The sequence below is a fragment of the Xiphophorus maculatus genome, chromosome 19, assembly GCF_002775205.1.
Source record: "Xiphophorus maculatus strain JP 163 A chromosome 19, X_maculatus-5.0-male, whole genome shotgun sequence".
Taxonomy (NCBI): Eukaryota; Metazoa; Chordata; class Actinopteri; order Cyprinodontiformes; family Poeciliidae; genus Xiphophorus; species Xiphophorus maculatus.
In genome coordinates, this window is record NC_036461.1 from 4,776,870 (window position 1) to 4,792,219 (window position 15,350).

The 15,350-nt window shown below is 37.6% G+C and overlaps 1 protein-coding gene across 1 annotated transcript; it reads left to right on the plus strand.

Moving 5' to 3' along the window:
• Nucleotides 1-1,255: 1,255 nt before the first annotated feature.
• Nucleotides 1,256-12,812, plus strand: LOC102221889 (14-3-3 protein beta/alpha-1-like). Its single transcript, XM_023353138.1, has 6 exons — nt 1,256-1,357; nt 1,770-2,153; nt 9,547-9,670; nt 9,788-9,951; nt 10,031-10,126; nt 11,913-12,812. The coding sequence occupies exons 2-6, from the start codon at nt 1,860-1,862 to the stop codon at nt 11,982-11,984; spliced, it is 750 nt and encodes a 249-aa protein (XP_023208906.1). The 5' UTR covers nt 1,256-1,357; nt 1,770-1,859; the 3' UTR covers nt 11,985-12,812.
• Nucleotides 12,813-15,350: the final 2,538 nt, after the last annotated feature.

The window sequence follows — 15,350 nt, forward strand, 5'->3', positions numbered from 1 at the left end:
TTTGATCTAATAAGCAATTCCCATCAGAAGTCATGGTCTAATTCGCTGATATTTTTATTGTTATTATATTTTATTTTACTTACCTTGACAAATTACCAACTGTAACTGAATTAAGTGTTTAAATGTTTTTAAAGGTCATTTAAATTCACTCTAAACACACGGTTTTGTGTTTGAAGTCTTATTATTTGCAGATATTCAATTTGTCTCAGGCCGTCACCTTCATAGATGGACCAAATGGTACGGAGGAGCACAATTTGCTTCATAAAGCCCAATCTTTACCGGTAAATAACATGTCCTGCACTTAATCAGCATACTAAGCTTGTTCCTACAATAAGAGTAATCAGGTATATAACATTAAACATTTTTTACACTCAAAAAAGCATCAGGGGATTAGCCAGGAAAAGTTTATGGACCTCCAGTGTTCTCTATGTAAAATTAAATATGGCTCTTCTTGAGATCATAAGATGTATAAATATTGGCCAGAGACTGGAACTGAGCTAATTTTCCCTTGACTGGTTTGTATCGCTAAGAATTCCCACTATTTTCAGTTTAAACCAACACCATGTACACCATGTCTACTGTTTTGAGTTTATTAAAAATGATTTAAAGGGACATGTAGCTCATGTTTGTGTGCTCTTTAATATCTTGCAATTCTAAAAAACCACACGGAACCCTAATGACAGAAATATATAATGCAGACAACTTGAATTTCTTTTAATGTTTGGTCCATATCAAACCGTATCCAGGACCAACAAATAAACAAACGGTTTAATTTCAAAAGAAGTGCAAAAAGTGAATGGCCCACTGCTTTTATCAATGAAACTTTCAGCATCTGGCCGTTATCAAGCACTGCTGCACTTTCTTTATGAAGATATCAATGTTTAAAGCGCAACCCCCCCCCCCCCCCCCCCTAAAAAAACTCCAAAAACATGCCACATGTCTCTAGCGGAAAGGTAAGTAAGTTCATTGTTTACTGTATCCCAAAATTCCCAGGAAGACTTGAAGGTTTGCGTTGAGAACTTTACCACTCACAACATGGCGGACGCTTCCTACGGCGCAACGAAGCCAAAGCACTGTCTGGTCTTCAATATCTATGCTCTGGTCATGATTCCGCCTACAAACCAAGACCCGCCTACTTCCCCCGCGCTAAAGCACGATTGGCTCAAATCAACAACTGCCTCTGTCAATCGAACCAAACCCCGCTTTCTGATTGGAGGATCAGAATCCAGATGAGCCTCCTTCTTTTTTAGCACAATCAGTCCGGGGCTGGGGTTTTTTTCGGCTACTACGGTTTTGTGCTTGTTTGACCAATCCCTCAGCTCGGATCAGTTCGGGGAGCGAATTTGGACTCGATTCGGTGAGAAACAACGCGTTTTATATGTTTTATTCACATTTATTAACTTACCGTGGAGCTAATAAAGTATTGGTCTGTTCAGAGATTTAATTAACGAGCAGCTGACATGAAATTGAAAAAGGAAAGGAGTGGCTGATGGAGCTAACGTTAGCCGCCGCCGCCGCAGACAGATTTAGCTGCTGCTTATAGATCTGATGCTGTCAGCAGGCACCTTCTTTATATACAGATGAATAATCTAATATTTTATTGCGGTGATTATGATTAAAGTGAAGCTAAACCAAATGGATTTGTTTATTTATCATTGATTTATGCCCTTTACATAATAGATATGCGTTTTAATTTTACATAACATCATTCTTTTTTAAAAAAAAAAAAAAAAAGATCACTCTTTAAGATGATTAAATTTCATTTACAGCTTGTGTAGAATAATCCCTCGTCCACCGCCACTGACTGTCAGCGACACCGGGATTTCTTCATCGCAGAGAACCCAACGGAACATAAAATAATGGACAGGACGGATCTGATCCAGAAGGCCAAGCTGGCGGAGCAGGCTGAGCGCTATGACGACATGGCAGACTGCATGAGGGAGGTGACGGAGATGGGAGGGGAGCTGTCAAACGAGGAAAGGAACCTGCTCTCTGTCGCCTACAAAAACGTGGTCGGGGCGCGGCGGTCCGCCTGGAGGGTGATGTCCAGCATCGGCCTGAAGACCGATGGCAGCGAGAAGAAGCAGCAGATGGTCAAGGAGTACCGGGAAAAGGTGGAGAAGGAGCTGGAAGACATTTGCAACAATGTTTTGGTATGTGCTGCTTACCCACCTGTCTTGAAAGTCCTTTATATAGGGTCTTGCTAGATTTCAAACGTACATTTATATTAGTAATTTAGTAAGGGGAATAAAATCTGTATTTTCTTTAAACACAGTTAGGTCTAAAACCTTTATATTTTACAGTTTCCGCTAATGGAAGTCTAACCTTAAAGCTACAGTATAACTTAAAAAAAAAAAATATATATATATATATATATATATATTGTTTTTTTTTTTGCATATTTATAGAAACTGTCACTATGTCTTGACAGTCTGGTATGTGACAGATGATCTGTGAAAAAATCAAGCTCCTCTGCTTTCTCCCAGCGCTCCTAAGTGCTCACTAGAAACAAACCTGTCAGAGCTAGGAGGCGGGTCTTAGCGCTGTCAATCAACCTCATGTGCACTGGCTCATTTCTTCCTGAAAGGAGAGCCTGCTGTGAATGCTAGGCTAGTTAGCATGGCCACCAATGATAGCAGAAAAGAGTTTCATTAAACATAGAGATATATTCAAAACTTTAAACATAGTATATTGAACAGCTAGTACACTAAAGTTGATTGACAGCGCTAAGACCCTCCTCCTGGCTGTGATTGGTTGTTTTTGATTGGGAGTGGTGCATTTCTCTAGACGGCATTAGCAGTGCAGGAATGAGGTGGAGGAGATGTATCTTTTCACAGATTATCTGTCTCAAACCGTCACAAAATGGTGACAGTTTTAATAAATATGTAAAAAAAAAATTAAGTAAAAGTTACATTCTTCAGCTTTAAGTATATCAGAAAATTTAAATAAGTCTAATGGACAAAGAAATGTGGTTCTCCATATTATTTTCTGGGCAACAACAGAGTTTCTAAAGTCAGAGGCTTCTTCAGATTAACTGTAATACTGACTGCTACAGGAGATCCTTCTTGAATACAGCTGTCAGCATCACCAATTTTTTTGAAAAATCTAGAATAAAATAACTTACACCACCCAATTTTCCTTTGAGATCAATAAACTAGTTTTGAATTTGAATTGAATGATATTGTTTGCGCCAGCATGGAGAAGAGAGCAGACATCTGTAGCTTCTATAAATCTAGATCTAGACAATATACAAAACTTTTAGAAATTGTATTTTGGGTTTTCATCAGACTAAATCAGCATAAATAGACTTGAAACATAAAATATATATGTATATCAGAGTTAATGTTCTTTGAATTTTGTAAATAACCTATTGATTATATTAAAATCAACGGAGATCAACTTGTACTTTATACATACAGTTTATTATAGATACCCCTGAGTACATGATTGCATATAAATTAGAATAAAATGGTAAAGAGGAGAAGAATATACTTTAGAAATGCTAATCTCTACTGAACAAATGCTGAACTTAATCAGTACACTAAGCATGTGAGCGCTATAAGAGTCATCAGATATGTAATATTATACGTATTTAGAACAGAAGTTCATCAGATGAAGATGAATCAGAAAAGGCCGGTTTATCTACTTCCCTTATTCTCACAGTAAAATATGACTCTTCTTTGTATCATAAGATGTAAAAATATTGGCCGAAATCGGACTAATTGCTAAATACTCCCAAAGTTTTCAGTTTAAAGAGGCAGTAACCAAAGCTAACCCACTGTTTTTTGGTGAATTTTTATTAAAATCTTTTAAAGGTTCAAATTCAAAAAATACTTGTATTTATTCCAAGGTAAAATGAAATCAATTCTCCAGTTTTAATCAGCTGCTCCCTGTTGTAAACCACTGTGTTGCTATAGTTACGCATCATAAAAATGTATGAAAGTATGAAAAATATTGCCAAAAATCACAGTTGTCCAAAAACAAATAGCAGTTTTGCCCCCAGAAAGTTTTGAAAAAGAAAAAAATCTCAATGAAAGTACAGAGCTACACTCAGCTCTAGAAAAGCATTTGCTTTAAAACATAATCTTGTAATTTCTTTATTTTTGTTGGGCTAAACATACAACCTATATCGATTAACCTGTAGCTCATTTTTTGTGTCCTTCTGAAAACCATAAACAATTACCATCTGAGTAATGCAGTCCTGTTTTTAAAGTTAAATAGTATGGAGTGTGTTTCCTGTGACCTTTCCCCTGTTGTATAAATAAAGTGTGTGAATCCGGGCCGGATAAGGAAGCACTACAGAGTCCTCCCCTCTCCCGTTCCTGCCTGTTGGGAATCTGGATTTAGAACAATGAACCTCTTTTTTTTTTTTTTTTTTTTTTTTGGGTGTGAACTGACAATAGGTTGTGGAACCGAGTCAGCAAGGTGTGTCTGAATAGACTGAGAGTGAATTGAGCACACACACACACACACACACACACACACACACACACACACACACACACACACACACACACACACACACACACACACACACACACACACACAGGAAGTGTAAGACACTCGGGGCCCCATCTGGCAGACAGAAGCCTCCTGTGGTTGCCCCATTGCAAGAATTCGCATCTAGAAATGAGTCAGAGCAGTTTCATACGTCGCACCAATGCAACGCCCTCCCGAAACCTTCATTTCAAGATTTAGCTTTAATGGATCACCAGATGATGCATTTTCACTTCTGGCTGGATTTTAAAACTTTATATTATTCCTGCTGTCAGAGTTGGGTTACTCTAGTAAGTAACTTTTTTGGGGGGGAAAAAACTTTTAGGAGTATTTTTGCTACGCTGTACTTTTTACTTTTATTTGAGTAAAAGTATTTCTACTCTTACTTGACTGAAATTTGTGGGGTTTCTACCCACTGGATGAAAAACAAACATGTTTTAACTACAAATTCACCAGACACACACCTGCAGTTTTTGTTAAATTTCATAAAAATTGTTTGAAAGAATTTTTTATTCTCATTTGTTACTTGTATGAATTATCATTTTGGTCCTTAAAATGCCAAAATTTCCACTTAACGTTATATTTTGGTTAATCTGATTAGGTAATTTATAAATATGAAATGATTGATAATTTGATCAGTTACTCAGTGCTTGATTAGACTTTTTACAAAATACTTTTTTACTCTTTCTTTGAGTAATTTATTGGTTACTTTTTACTTTTACTTGAGTAAAATTTCAGGATTTTCTTCCCACTGAATGAAAAATAAACATGTTTTAACTGAAAAATTCACCAGACACACACCTGCAATTTTGGTTAAAGTTTTATAAATTTTCCATTGAAAACTGATTTGGAGACATTTTCTTTCGCCTGATTTTGTTACTTAAACGCTTGATCCTTAAAATACCAAAATGTCCATCTAAGTTTATATTTTGGTCTGTCTGATTATATAATTTTTAAATATGAAATGATTGATAATTTGATCAGTTACTCAGCACATGATTAGACTTTTTACCAAATACCTTTTTTCCCTTTGAGTAATTTCTTGGATGGCTACTTTTTACTTTTACCTGAGTAAAAATATGTTGAAGTAGTGCTACTCTTACTTGAGTACAATTTTTGAGTACTTTACTCACCTCTGCCTGCCGAGTCTCAGTCTGAGTAAATCTGCGCGGAAACGTATCTGTATGATGAGGATAATCTGGATTTTGGGAAAACAAAGAAAAGCTGTTTGGTCCAGCCATCGTCAAGCAACACCTGAAAATGTTGAATGCTGCCTGTGACTCAGCTCATCCTGTGTGTGTGTGTGTGTGTGTGTGTGTGTGTGTGTGTGTGTGTGTGTGTGTGTGTGTGTGTGTGTGTGTGTGTGTGTGTGTGTGTGTGTGTGTGTGTGTGTGTGTGTTTAGAAGAAGAGGATATGTTGGAGAAACTGCTGGTTCTCCCCCGTCTGTGTTGATTTCCTGCTGCCAGATGTTGCAGAGGTGCTTTGGTCTCTATCAGGGTTATGATCATTTCATTTTTCATTATAATGTAGTTTTATTGACTTCTTTTGTAACTAATTCAGTTAGATTTAGTTTTCAGAGTGTGTTTGCTAGTTTTTATTTGTTTGTTTAGTATTGTTTAGTTTTTATTGGTTGTAGCAGTAGTTTTAGGGTTTTTTTGTTTCATTTTTAGGTGGATAATTCAAAAATGTCACAGTATTTTGATTATACATGTGTCGATTTGGTAATACTGTTTTCGAAACCAACCAACTGACTGGTGTTTTCTCCCAACTTTCTCAATGTTTTCGTTAATTTTACAAACTCACAAAATAGTTCCAGTTATTAAACAGAAATGTTTTCTCTGTTTCAGTTTTCATTAGTTTTAGGTAACTATAACTTGATCTCTAATTATGGAATTATCTGCATCAGCTTCAAACCAGTGGTGGAGAAAGTACTCATACAATGTACTTAAGTAAAAGTACAAATACACAGACAAAAATTTACTCAAGTAAAAGTCAAAGTACCACATTATTATTTTACTTAAGTAAAAGTAAGAAAGTACAAGCTTTTAAAACTACTTAAGTATTAAAAGTAAAAGTACTTGCCGACCATAATACCTAACGGCTTATATAATGTCATTAAGTGTACCTATCGTATTTAGTTTTAATAAATCAGTAATGTACCATTTTAATGAGCAATGCTGTTACTTGCAAGTTCATGCTAGCTTATAACAATATACAGTAATCGTATTTATTTACTGCAGTCGAGTTCAACAAAAAGCTTGCTAAGATTACATAAAACTTCACTAACACAAATTAATTTAACATCGATAGCGTTTAGCAACTTAACTTACCTCAATATGTTTTTTCAAATTTGATGGTGAATTTTTGAAAGATAGAATTTCATGCTTTCGGGGAAGGCAAAGGCGGCATTGGAATCTCCAGGAAGCGTTTTTTGACCCAGTTATTTCAAAGAAATGTTTTAAATAAGGCCATGGGTGGGGCAGGTCTTCTGGAGGATGACTATCCTTGGACTCCATTCTGGGAGTTAATGATTCTGCAGGTCCTGCATACTGTGCTGCTCTTCTTGAGGGAGGGCCTAATGGTTATTTCCCGCTTTGGATTGGTTCAGCGGACTGATTCTGCTCTCGCCATTGGATACTTTCAAACTAACGAACAAATCAAAAAACTGAAATGCGTCTTGGATGTAACGAGTAACGAAACGCTATATAGAAATGTAGTGAAGTAGAAAGTACAGATACTTACTGTTAAATGTAGTGGAGTAAAAGTAGAAAGTATCCATTATTAAATCTACTTAAGTAAAGTACAGATACACGAAAATTGTACTTAAGTTACTTCCCACCACTGCTTCAAACTTAATTTCTATTAAATTTTTTATGAGTAAATTAGTGCTATTATAAAGCGTAAACATTCAAACCTAGTCATTGTAAAGTCACCTGGATCCAGAAGAAATGCACAACAAAACTAAATTTTTCCTGCTAACATAATGCAGCCTATTGATTATTACAGTTGTATTTTCTAAGTGATTTATTTAGTATTTTGATACACAAGGAGAGTGAGAAAATAAAGGTGAGTGACAGTAATTCTGTTTTTATGTAAAAATCTTCTGTTTAAAATTCCTTAATTCAGTTAAAGATGCTTACAAAAATTAAGATTTATGATTGCGTGATAAATCCAATCATCCTTAAAAAGTCTTCAGTTCATCAAAATTTAAATGCATGGCCTTTATATTCATTTCTTGGCAGCACTATTTAGTTTTGTACATTCAAAAGCAAGAAACCGGCAATTATGTTCACACTATATTATAAAAAACCAGCATGTTGCGTTTTTATTTTTGTATTATTTGACCCTAACCTTTCTAAAATTGAACCATACCAATAAAGGGACCAAATGTTCAGGGTGGAACTGTGTAGAGTCATAAATAGAAACAACACAGTGGCCAATTAACAAAGTTTGAGGGGAATTTGGATTATTGTGAAACCTGGAGAGTCCCTACGCTTGATTGGTCGTGACATCTAAACTCCCAGAAACGCTCTGACTTGGATTTGAACCAAAAACCTTCCTGCTGTGAAGCAACAGCATCAAACTGCTCCGCAATGCAGCCTCGCTTTCTTCACATGCACAGCTGCATGCCAAACATACCAGGACATTAACATGAGTTATATGTGTAGGGTTGCATGTCGCGCTCACGCCATGCTGCAGCTGTCCTAATAACAAATCTACTGTTAAGTTGGTGTTGAAAAGGTTTTTAGTAACTGCACAGTTAAACTGAAATGTTCTTGATTTATATAAACTCTACCTCTTTGTTCTCATCAATGCTTGAAAATTCATTTTTAGACAATTTCACACTTCTAAAACTGCAAAAAAAAAGGATAAAATTTACTCTGTTATATTTTGTATCTCAGCTGTTTGATCTGCCCAACTCGACTGATTTTTCTCTTTTGTTGAAGTTATTTAACCTCTGTGTTAGATACAGTTTCACTGATTAGCTGATTCTGCATGTTCAAGGAAACGCTTGCATAAATGATGTAATTTCAGGAAGTGATTTACTCCTCATGTGATTTGCGATTTTGTACCAAAACAGCATATTTTGCTATTTAAAGCCTTTAGATTTACATTAGCTGCTGTCGAGGCGTCTCTTAAAGCTGCAGTACAGTTTTTATTTTTGCAGATTCTGCATTTTTTCTGTAGTACCCAATCGTCGGATTTCCCTGGCAAGTTTAGAGTTTGAGTTTCACAATTCAACATAGACATGAATTTGATTTGACAGATGAGATTCACACACAAAAAGATGTAACATGATGCAATTTAAAAACACGATAAAGCCAAATCAGAGTCTTCCTAAAATGTGCCATAAAGTTGCTTTTATTTGAATTGAATGTTAAATAGGACCTTTACTGAAAAACACAGTTGGGTTCAACTGTATGTTAAGCTAAATAAATAAGAAATTAACCAAATCCTGGTCTTGTTGCTGAAAATGCAAATGAAACCAAATCTAGACAAAGTTGATCAACATTTAGGGCATTTTATTTATTCAGTTTTTTATTTTTAAATTTCAAACCTGCAAAACCCTTTTTATGTTTTGCATCAATAATTATTTACAGATTGCTTGATTTGTTGAAATATTATGTGTTAATTTATTGTTAAGCAGGTAAAAATGGAATAAAATATTCCTACAAATACTTTCAATTTGACAGTTTTCTAAAACTTGCTCTGTATTCCTACACAGTCTGAAATATTATTGAATTTGAGCATTTTCTAGGTTTAAATCAGTAAAACAATTTTTATTTTTCTTGCCTTTTTCCCCTCCTTTTGTTTTCTAAAGAATATAAATCGTATAAGTCTGCTCAAGCCAGCGGTTTAATCTTTACTGCAAAGCTTTGTTCCACATCATAACTTCGTTTTTGTCATCTATTTTAGTGACGATGTGCAAAAATAGCACGATTAAGTGATGCTAATCTATAGCGTTTGTATAATTTTATTAAAATTAGTTGGCTCCCAGTATTACTGCTGTACAATTTGATATTAAAATATTTCTATCTTTCTTGCAGAAACTGCTGGATAATTATTTAATCACCAACTCCAAAAACCCAGAGAGCAAAGTCTTCTACCTAAAGATGAAGGGAGACTACTACAGATACCTGGCAGAAGTTGCCTCTGGAGACAACAAATCGAGTAAGACCACAAAATTTCTTTAATTTCAGTAATCCATTTTATTTTAATCTGCTTCTAAAATGTTATTTGCAAAGTTACAAAACAGTTAATGTTTTTAATCTTTTTGGTTTGTTTTAGAAACTATTGAAAACTCACAGCAAGCGTACCAGTCTGCGTTTGACATCAGCAAGACTGAGATGGAGCCCACACACCCCATCCGCCTGGGACTGGCCCTCAACTTCTCCGTCTTCTTCTACGAGATCCTGAACTCCCCAGATAAGGCCTGCGAGCTGGCCAAGAAGGTCGGCACGCTTCCCGAACGCCGCCGTCTCTCCGCTACGTCAAATGGAAACTCTTGAACAACCATCTTTTCTTTTGCAGGCGTTTGATGATGCTATTGCAGAGCTGGACCAGCTTCATGAAGAGTCCTACAAGGACAGCACCCTCATCATGCAGCTGCTCAGAGACAACCTGACAGTAAGCTCTGCTTTCAAATGAACTGCTGTCCTACAGTTTAATTACAATGAGGTGTCTAGAACGGCCAAAAAATATGGAAATTTAGAGATTAATCTCAGAAATTTTTTGAAAAAACAAGGAAAATTCTGAGTTTGAAAAGTTGAAAATTTGCTTGTGGAAATGTAGTAATTCTGAGATTAATTGTAGAGAATTTTTAGAAAAAGAAAAGAAAATTTCTGAGTTTGAAAAGTAGGAAATTGGGCTTGTGGAAACTTAGTAATTTTGAGATTAATCTCAAAACACTTTCTAGAAAAAACATGAAAATTTCTGAGTTTGGAGAGTCGAACTTTTGCTGGTAGAAACAAAGGAATCTTGAGATTAATTTTAAAAAGAAATTCTAGAAAAATGCAGAAATTTCTCAGTTTGAAAAGTTGAAAATTTGCTTGTTGAAACTTAGAAATTTTGAGATTAATCTAAAAAAATTCTAGAAAAAAACAGAAGTTTCTGTGTTTTTGAAAAGCCAAATTTGACTATGTGCAGTGACCCTAATATGCCGACACAGGTGTCTTAACCAGGTGCATCTCAATAAATAATTCCAGTAAAAATGGAAAATAATATTTTAGAAAGCCATGTTCCAAGTGTTTTATCTGTTAATTTGGAGACATCCCAAGATAACCCTACGGAAGAGGATTATTCCACTGAAAAAATAAATAAATAAACATTTCAAACTTTTTTTTTTCTGATTGTGAAAACTTCACACTGCACCTGAAGTAACTTGGGTTATGAGCCTTCCCAAACTTTGGGACATTGATTTAAAAAATTATAATAATACTCAGCTCAAGGCATAGAGTTGTATTATATCCTGGATATGTCTGTGTGCTAGATTTTTTTTCCTTCCACTAAACCTTCCATCAATATGATTGGATACAGAAATGTATTTAACAATTACCATTTTGTGGCCATCATTATAAAAATTAATAAAGATAACGCTTTAATGAGTAGAGAATCTAAATTAGGAGTTTCACCTTTTGAATGGACTGACATTAACTTTTTAATGATATTCCAGTTTATTTTCAGTTATTTGGGACTTATTGGTTAAATAAGTAACATACAGCAGTATCGGCTTTGTATTAAAGTCACATGTGAAGTTTTCCTTCCGGTTTCACTTCCATCTTTTTATTTCCCTGTGCTTCAATTCACTGTTATTTGTCAGTCAACACTGGTTAGAAAACTGTTTACTGGAAGACCTTTGGTGGGTTGTCTATAACAACACACTGCAGTACCACCAAATCTTACCAAGTATGTTTGGTCTAGTTTCTACTGCAGTTATATTTCCTCTACATACTAAGACAAAACTCGACTTATTTCAACAAAACTAACTTTTGTTACCAACAGGTAACTTTTTAGCAAAATATATGAGCTTGTTTTAAGTCAATAATTCCTTAATATTGATTTTTTTTTTAAAGTAATAGTTCAACTGGCAGATTTGTTTAATTTTAACAATTTTACTTGTTTTCCCAGTGGAATTTGTACTTTTACATCAACATTAAGAAATTATTAGCTTTAAACAAGCTCTTATAAAGCTGAAAAGTTACTTATAAATTAGTTTTCCTATTTCAAATAAGTTAATTTTCTCATTTCAAGTGTACTAAGAAACTAGACCTAATATACCTGGTAAGATTTTGTGTTTTTGCAGTTCAACAACCCCTAAAATCCTGAAAACACACGATTGCATTTGAAAATTCAAAAATGAAACACTTTCTGTTCTGTTTAGTTTTTTGATCAGATATTCTTTGCATCTCCACAGCTATGGACATCTGATAACGCTCCGGAGGAGGGCAACGCTGGAGAAGGAGAAGCCGGCGAGACGGAGAACTAGAGCATGCATGCCCCATCTGTTGGGAAAACGACAGAAATGATTTTAAAAAAAAGTTTATGAATAAATCAACTTTCCTCATTATATGCTCCATAACACTCCACTGCTACATTCCATTGCTGAAAAATAATCTTAAACAACCAGAATAAAGTCTTTCAACAGATCAGATTTGGAGACTTCCTTCCATTCCTGTAGTTTTTCTCTCGGCCTTCTTCCCATCTTGTGCAGGTTCAGCTGTAGAAAAAGTAAATAGGAATCTGATTTACGAGACCCCGACCCCTGGAAAGTTGAAAACCTGATCATCTCATTGCATCGTTTTGCAGTTTTTCTACCAGATTACGTGGTACTGTTACTTTTGCTCTGGGTTTAATTTGAACTAAATGTAATTTTTTATTCTTCAGGGAAAAGCCGGTGCACTTTCACTTGCTGGCTGAAGATGTTCGAACACAGCCAAGTACTGCCCAGTGGTTTGAACGTTCACTCCCTGCCAGCTCTGATCCCAGTGATGCGTTCACTGTCGTCTGTTTAGGGTGAACTTATTGATGCCGATTAGTTTGTCAGTGGAGAGAAGCCATTCCTTCACTTCTCTTGAAATTTTACACTGTAATGGGTCAAATTTATTTTTAGCCACTCTACAGAAGTGAGATTTGTTGGTCTGTTTGGTGATGTACCATGTTTTGTTTTGTTTCGGGGTTTTTTCTGTTGAGATTTGGACCACTTTTTTGTTTTCTAATGAATTCAGTTGGTAGTCCTTGAACGCCTCATGGAACTGTTGAATCCTGATGCATCCACTATGTTAACATGAATAAAACATTTTATAAGCCACGTCAATGTTCGTTCTTCATTTATACTTTTGGATTTAGGATTTGTCTTTTATTTAAAAGCACAAAACATCACTGCTTTATTTTTTTTTATTTACATATTTTATTGCAGCATTAAAGGACTTTTAAGATGGAATTCATTTTGGTTTTATGTCCTAAATAAACTGCAGAGACAGAATATTCGGGCTACACTTTTAATTATTTTATTTTATATACATATATATTAAAAAACAAGCTTTTGTAGACTTGCTCATATATTTTAGTTAAGACATTGGTTTTTTTGTCGAATATTACCATTTGGTTTCAGATGCTGTGCAGCTGAAAGTATTTTTGCTCTTTCTTTTGTTTTTTTGGATGGTTGTCATGATGTGTCACCATGGCAACAAGGAGTTGGAAAAATATGCTTCATGGCTGCAGAGCTGAACCACAGAGTAGAAATAAGGGAGGAAATTCAAACCATTTCTTCCATTAATCATAATGGGGAAAGGATCAAATCCCTGACTCCGGTGTCTCTGCAGCTTTCTAACCATCCAGTCAGACTGACATTTAAGAGGCGGTTGAAGGAGCCATCATTTCTGTATTTTCCATCCATCCATCCATTTTCTTCCGTTTTATCCAGGGTCGGGGTGTTCCAGCTCCTCCGGGGGAATCCCGAGGCGTTCCCAGGCAAGCTGAGAGACATAGTCCCTCCAGCGTGTCCTGGGTCTTCCCCGGGGCCTCCTCCCGGTGGGACGTGCCCGGAACACCTCCCCAGGGAGGCGTCCAGGAGGCATCCTGACCAGATGCCCGAGCCTCAACTGGCTCCTCTCGACGTGAAGGAGCAGCGGCTCTACTCTGAGTCCCTCCCGGATGACTGAGCTTCTCACCCTATCTCTAAGGGAGAGCCCAGCCACCCTACGGAGAAAACCCATTTCGGCCGCTTGTATCCGCGATCTCGTTCTTTCGGTCATGACCCAAAGCTCATGACCATAGATGAGGGTGGGAACGTAGATCGGCCGGTAAATCGAGAGCTTTGCTTTTTGGCTCAGCTCTCTCTTCACCACGACGGACCGGTACAGCGCCCGCTTGACGGCAGACGCTGCACCAATCCGCCTGTCGATCTCCCGCTCCCTTCTTCCCTCATTCATGAACAAGATCCCAAGATACTTGAACTCCTCCACTTGGGGCAGGACACCCCCTCTGACCCGGAGAAGGTAGGCTACTCTACCCTTTTCCGGCTCAAGACCATGGCCTCGGATTTGGAGGTACTGATCCTCATCCCGGCCGCTTCACACTCGGCTGCGAACCGCTCCAGCGAGAGCTGCAGATCACGGCCTGATGAAGCCAATAGAACCACATCATCCACAAAAAGCAGAGATGAGATCCTAAGGGTGGGTAATCTGAACTGTCGTTCGGCCCGTAAGCACAAACGACAGTCAGGACCCGTCCCCCCTCCCGTAGGCGGAGGGAGGCTACCTGGCGCCGAGATGGGGAGCAACAAGTATGCCCACTCCTGCCTGATGCCTCTCACGGTGGGCAATTCCAGAGTGGAAGTATGTCCAGCCCCTCTCAAGGAGGCTGGTTCCAGAACCAGAGCCGTGCGTCGAGGTAAGACCGACTATTTCTAGCCAGAACCTCTCAACCTCACACACTAGCTCTGGCTCCTTCCCCACCAGAGAGGTGACATTTCACGTCCCAAGAGCCAGCTTCTGCAAATGAGGATCGGACCGCCAGAGCCCCCTCCCTTGGCCGCCACCCATCTCACAATGCACCCGACCCCTTTGGCCCCTTTCACAGGTGGTGGGCCCATGGGAGGGGGGACCCATGTTTCCTTTTCGGGCTGAGCCCGGCCAGGCTCCATGGTAAAAGCCCGGCCACCAGGCGCTCGCCATCGTGCCCCCTCTCCAGGCCTGGCTCCAGAGTGGGGCCCCGGTGACCCACGTTTGGTGGAGGGAACACGAAGTCCAAAGTTGTTTCTCATCATCAGGGTCTTCAGGCTGCGCTTTGTCTGGTCCCTCACCTAGGACCTGTCTGCCTTGGGTGACCGTACCAGGGGCATAAAGCCCCAGACAGCATAGCTCCTAGGATCATTGGGGGACTCAAACCCCTCCACCACGATAAGATGGCAGCCCAAGGAAAGGTTCCTGTATTTTGTTTAAAAAATAAAAATAAAAATTGTAAAAAATAAAGACAGAAAAATATCTATACTTGCTTTAGTGGCTGTTGATGTTTCAGTGTTAGGTATCCAAAAGCCGTTATCCATGAGTGTCTGAATGTTTTTAATATTATTTTGGATTTAGAACTATTTAAAGACGATTTGAGTTCATATCAGGTGTATCTCCATAAATATGGATATTGTTTAGACGTTATTCAAAGTAGCTCAGTTTAAAAAAGAAATTTCATAGAAAACCTAATTATATAACATGATACAAGAGTTTATTCTCTCTCTCTTTTTTAGTTTTCATTAGCCATCAATCTCAATCGTCAATCTTATTTCCGTGACCAAACTCCTCCCTGCCGCTGCGCGTGATCTCCCGCCGCTTCACTGTCCGGCGAACCGTGAACGAGC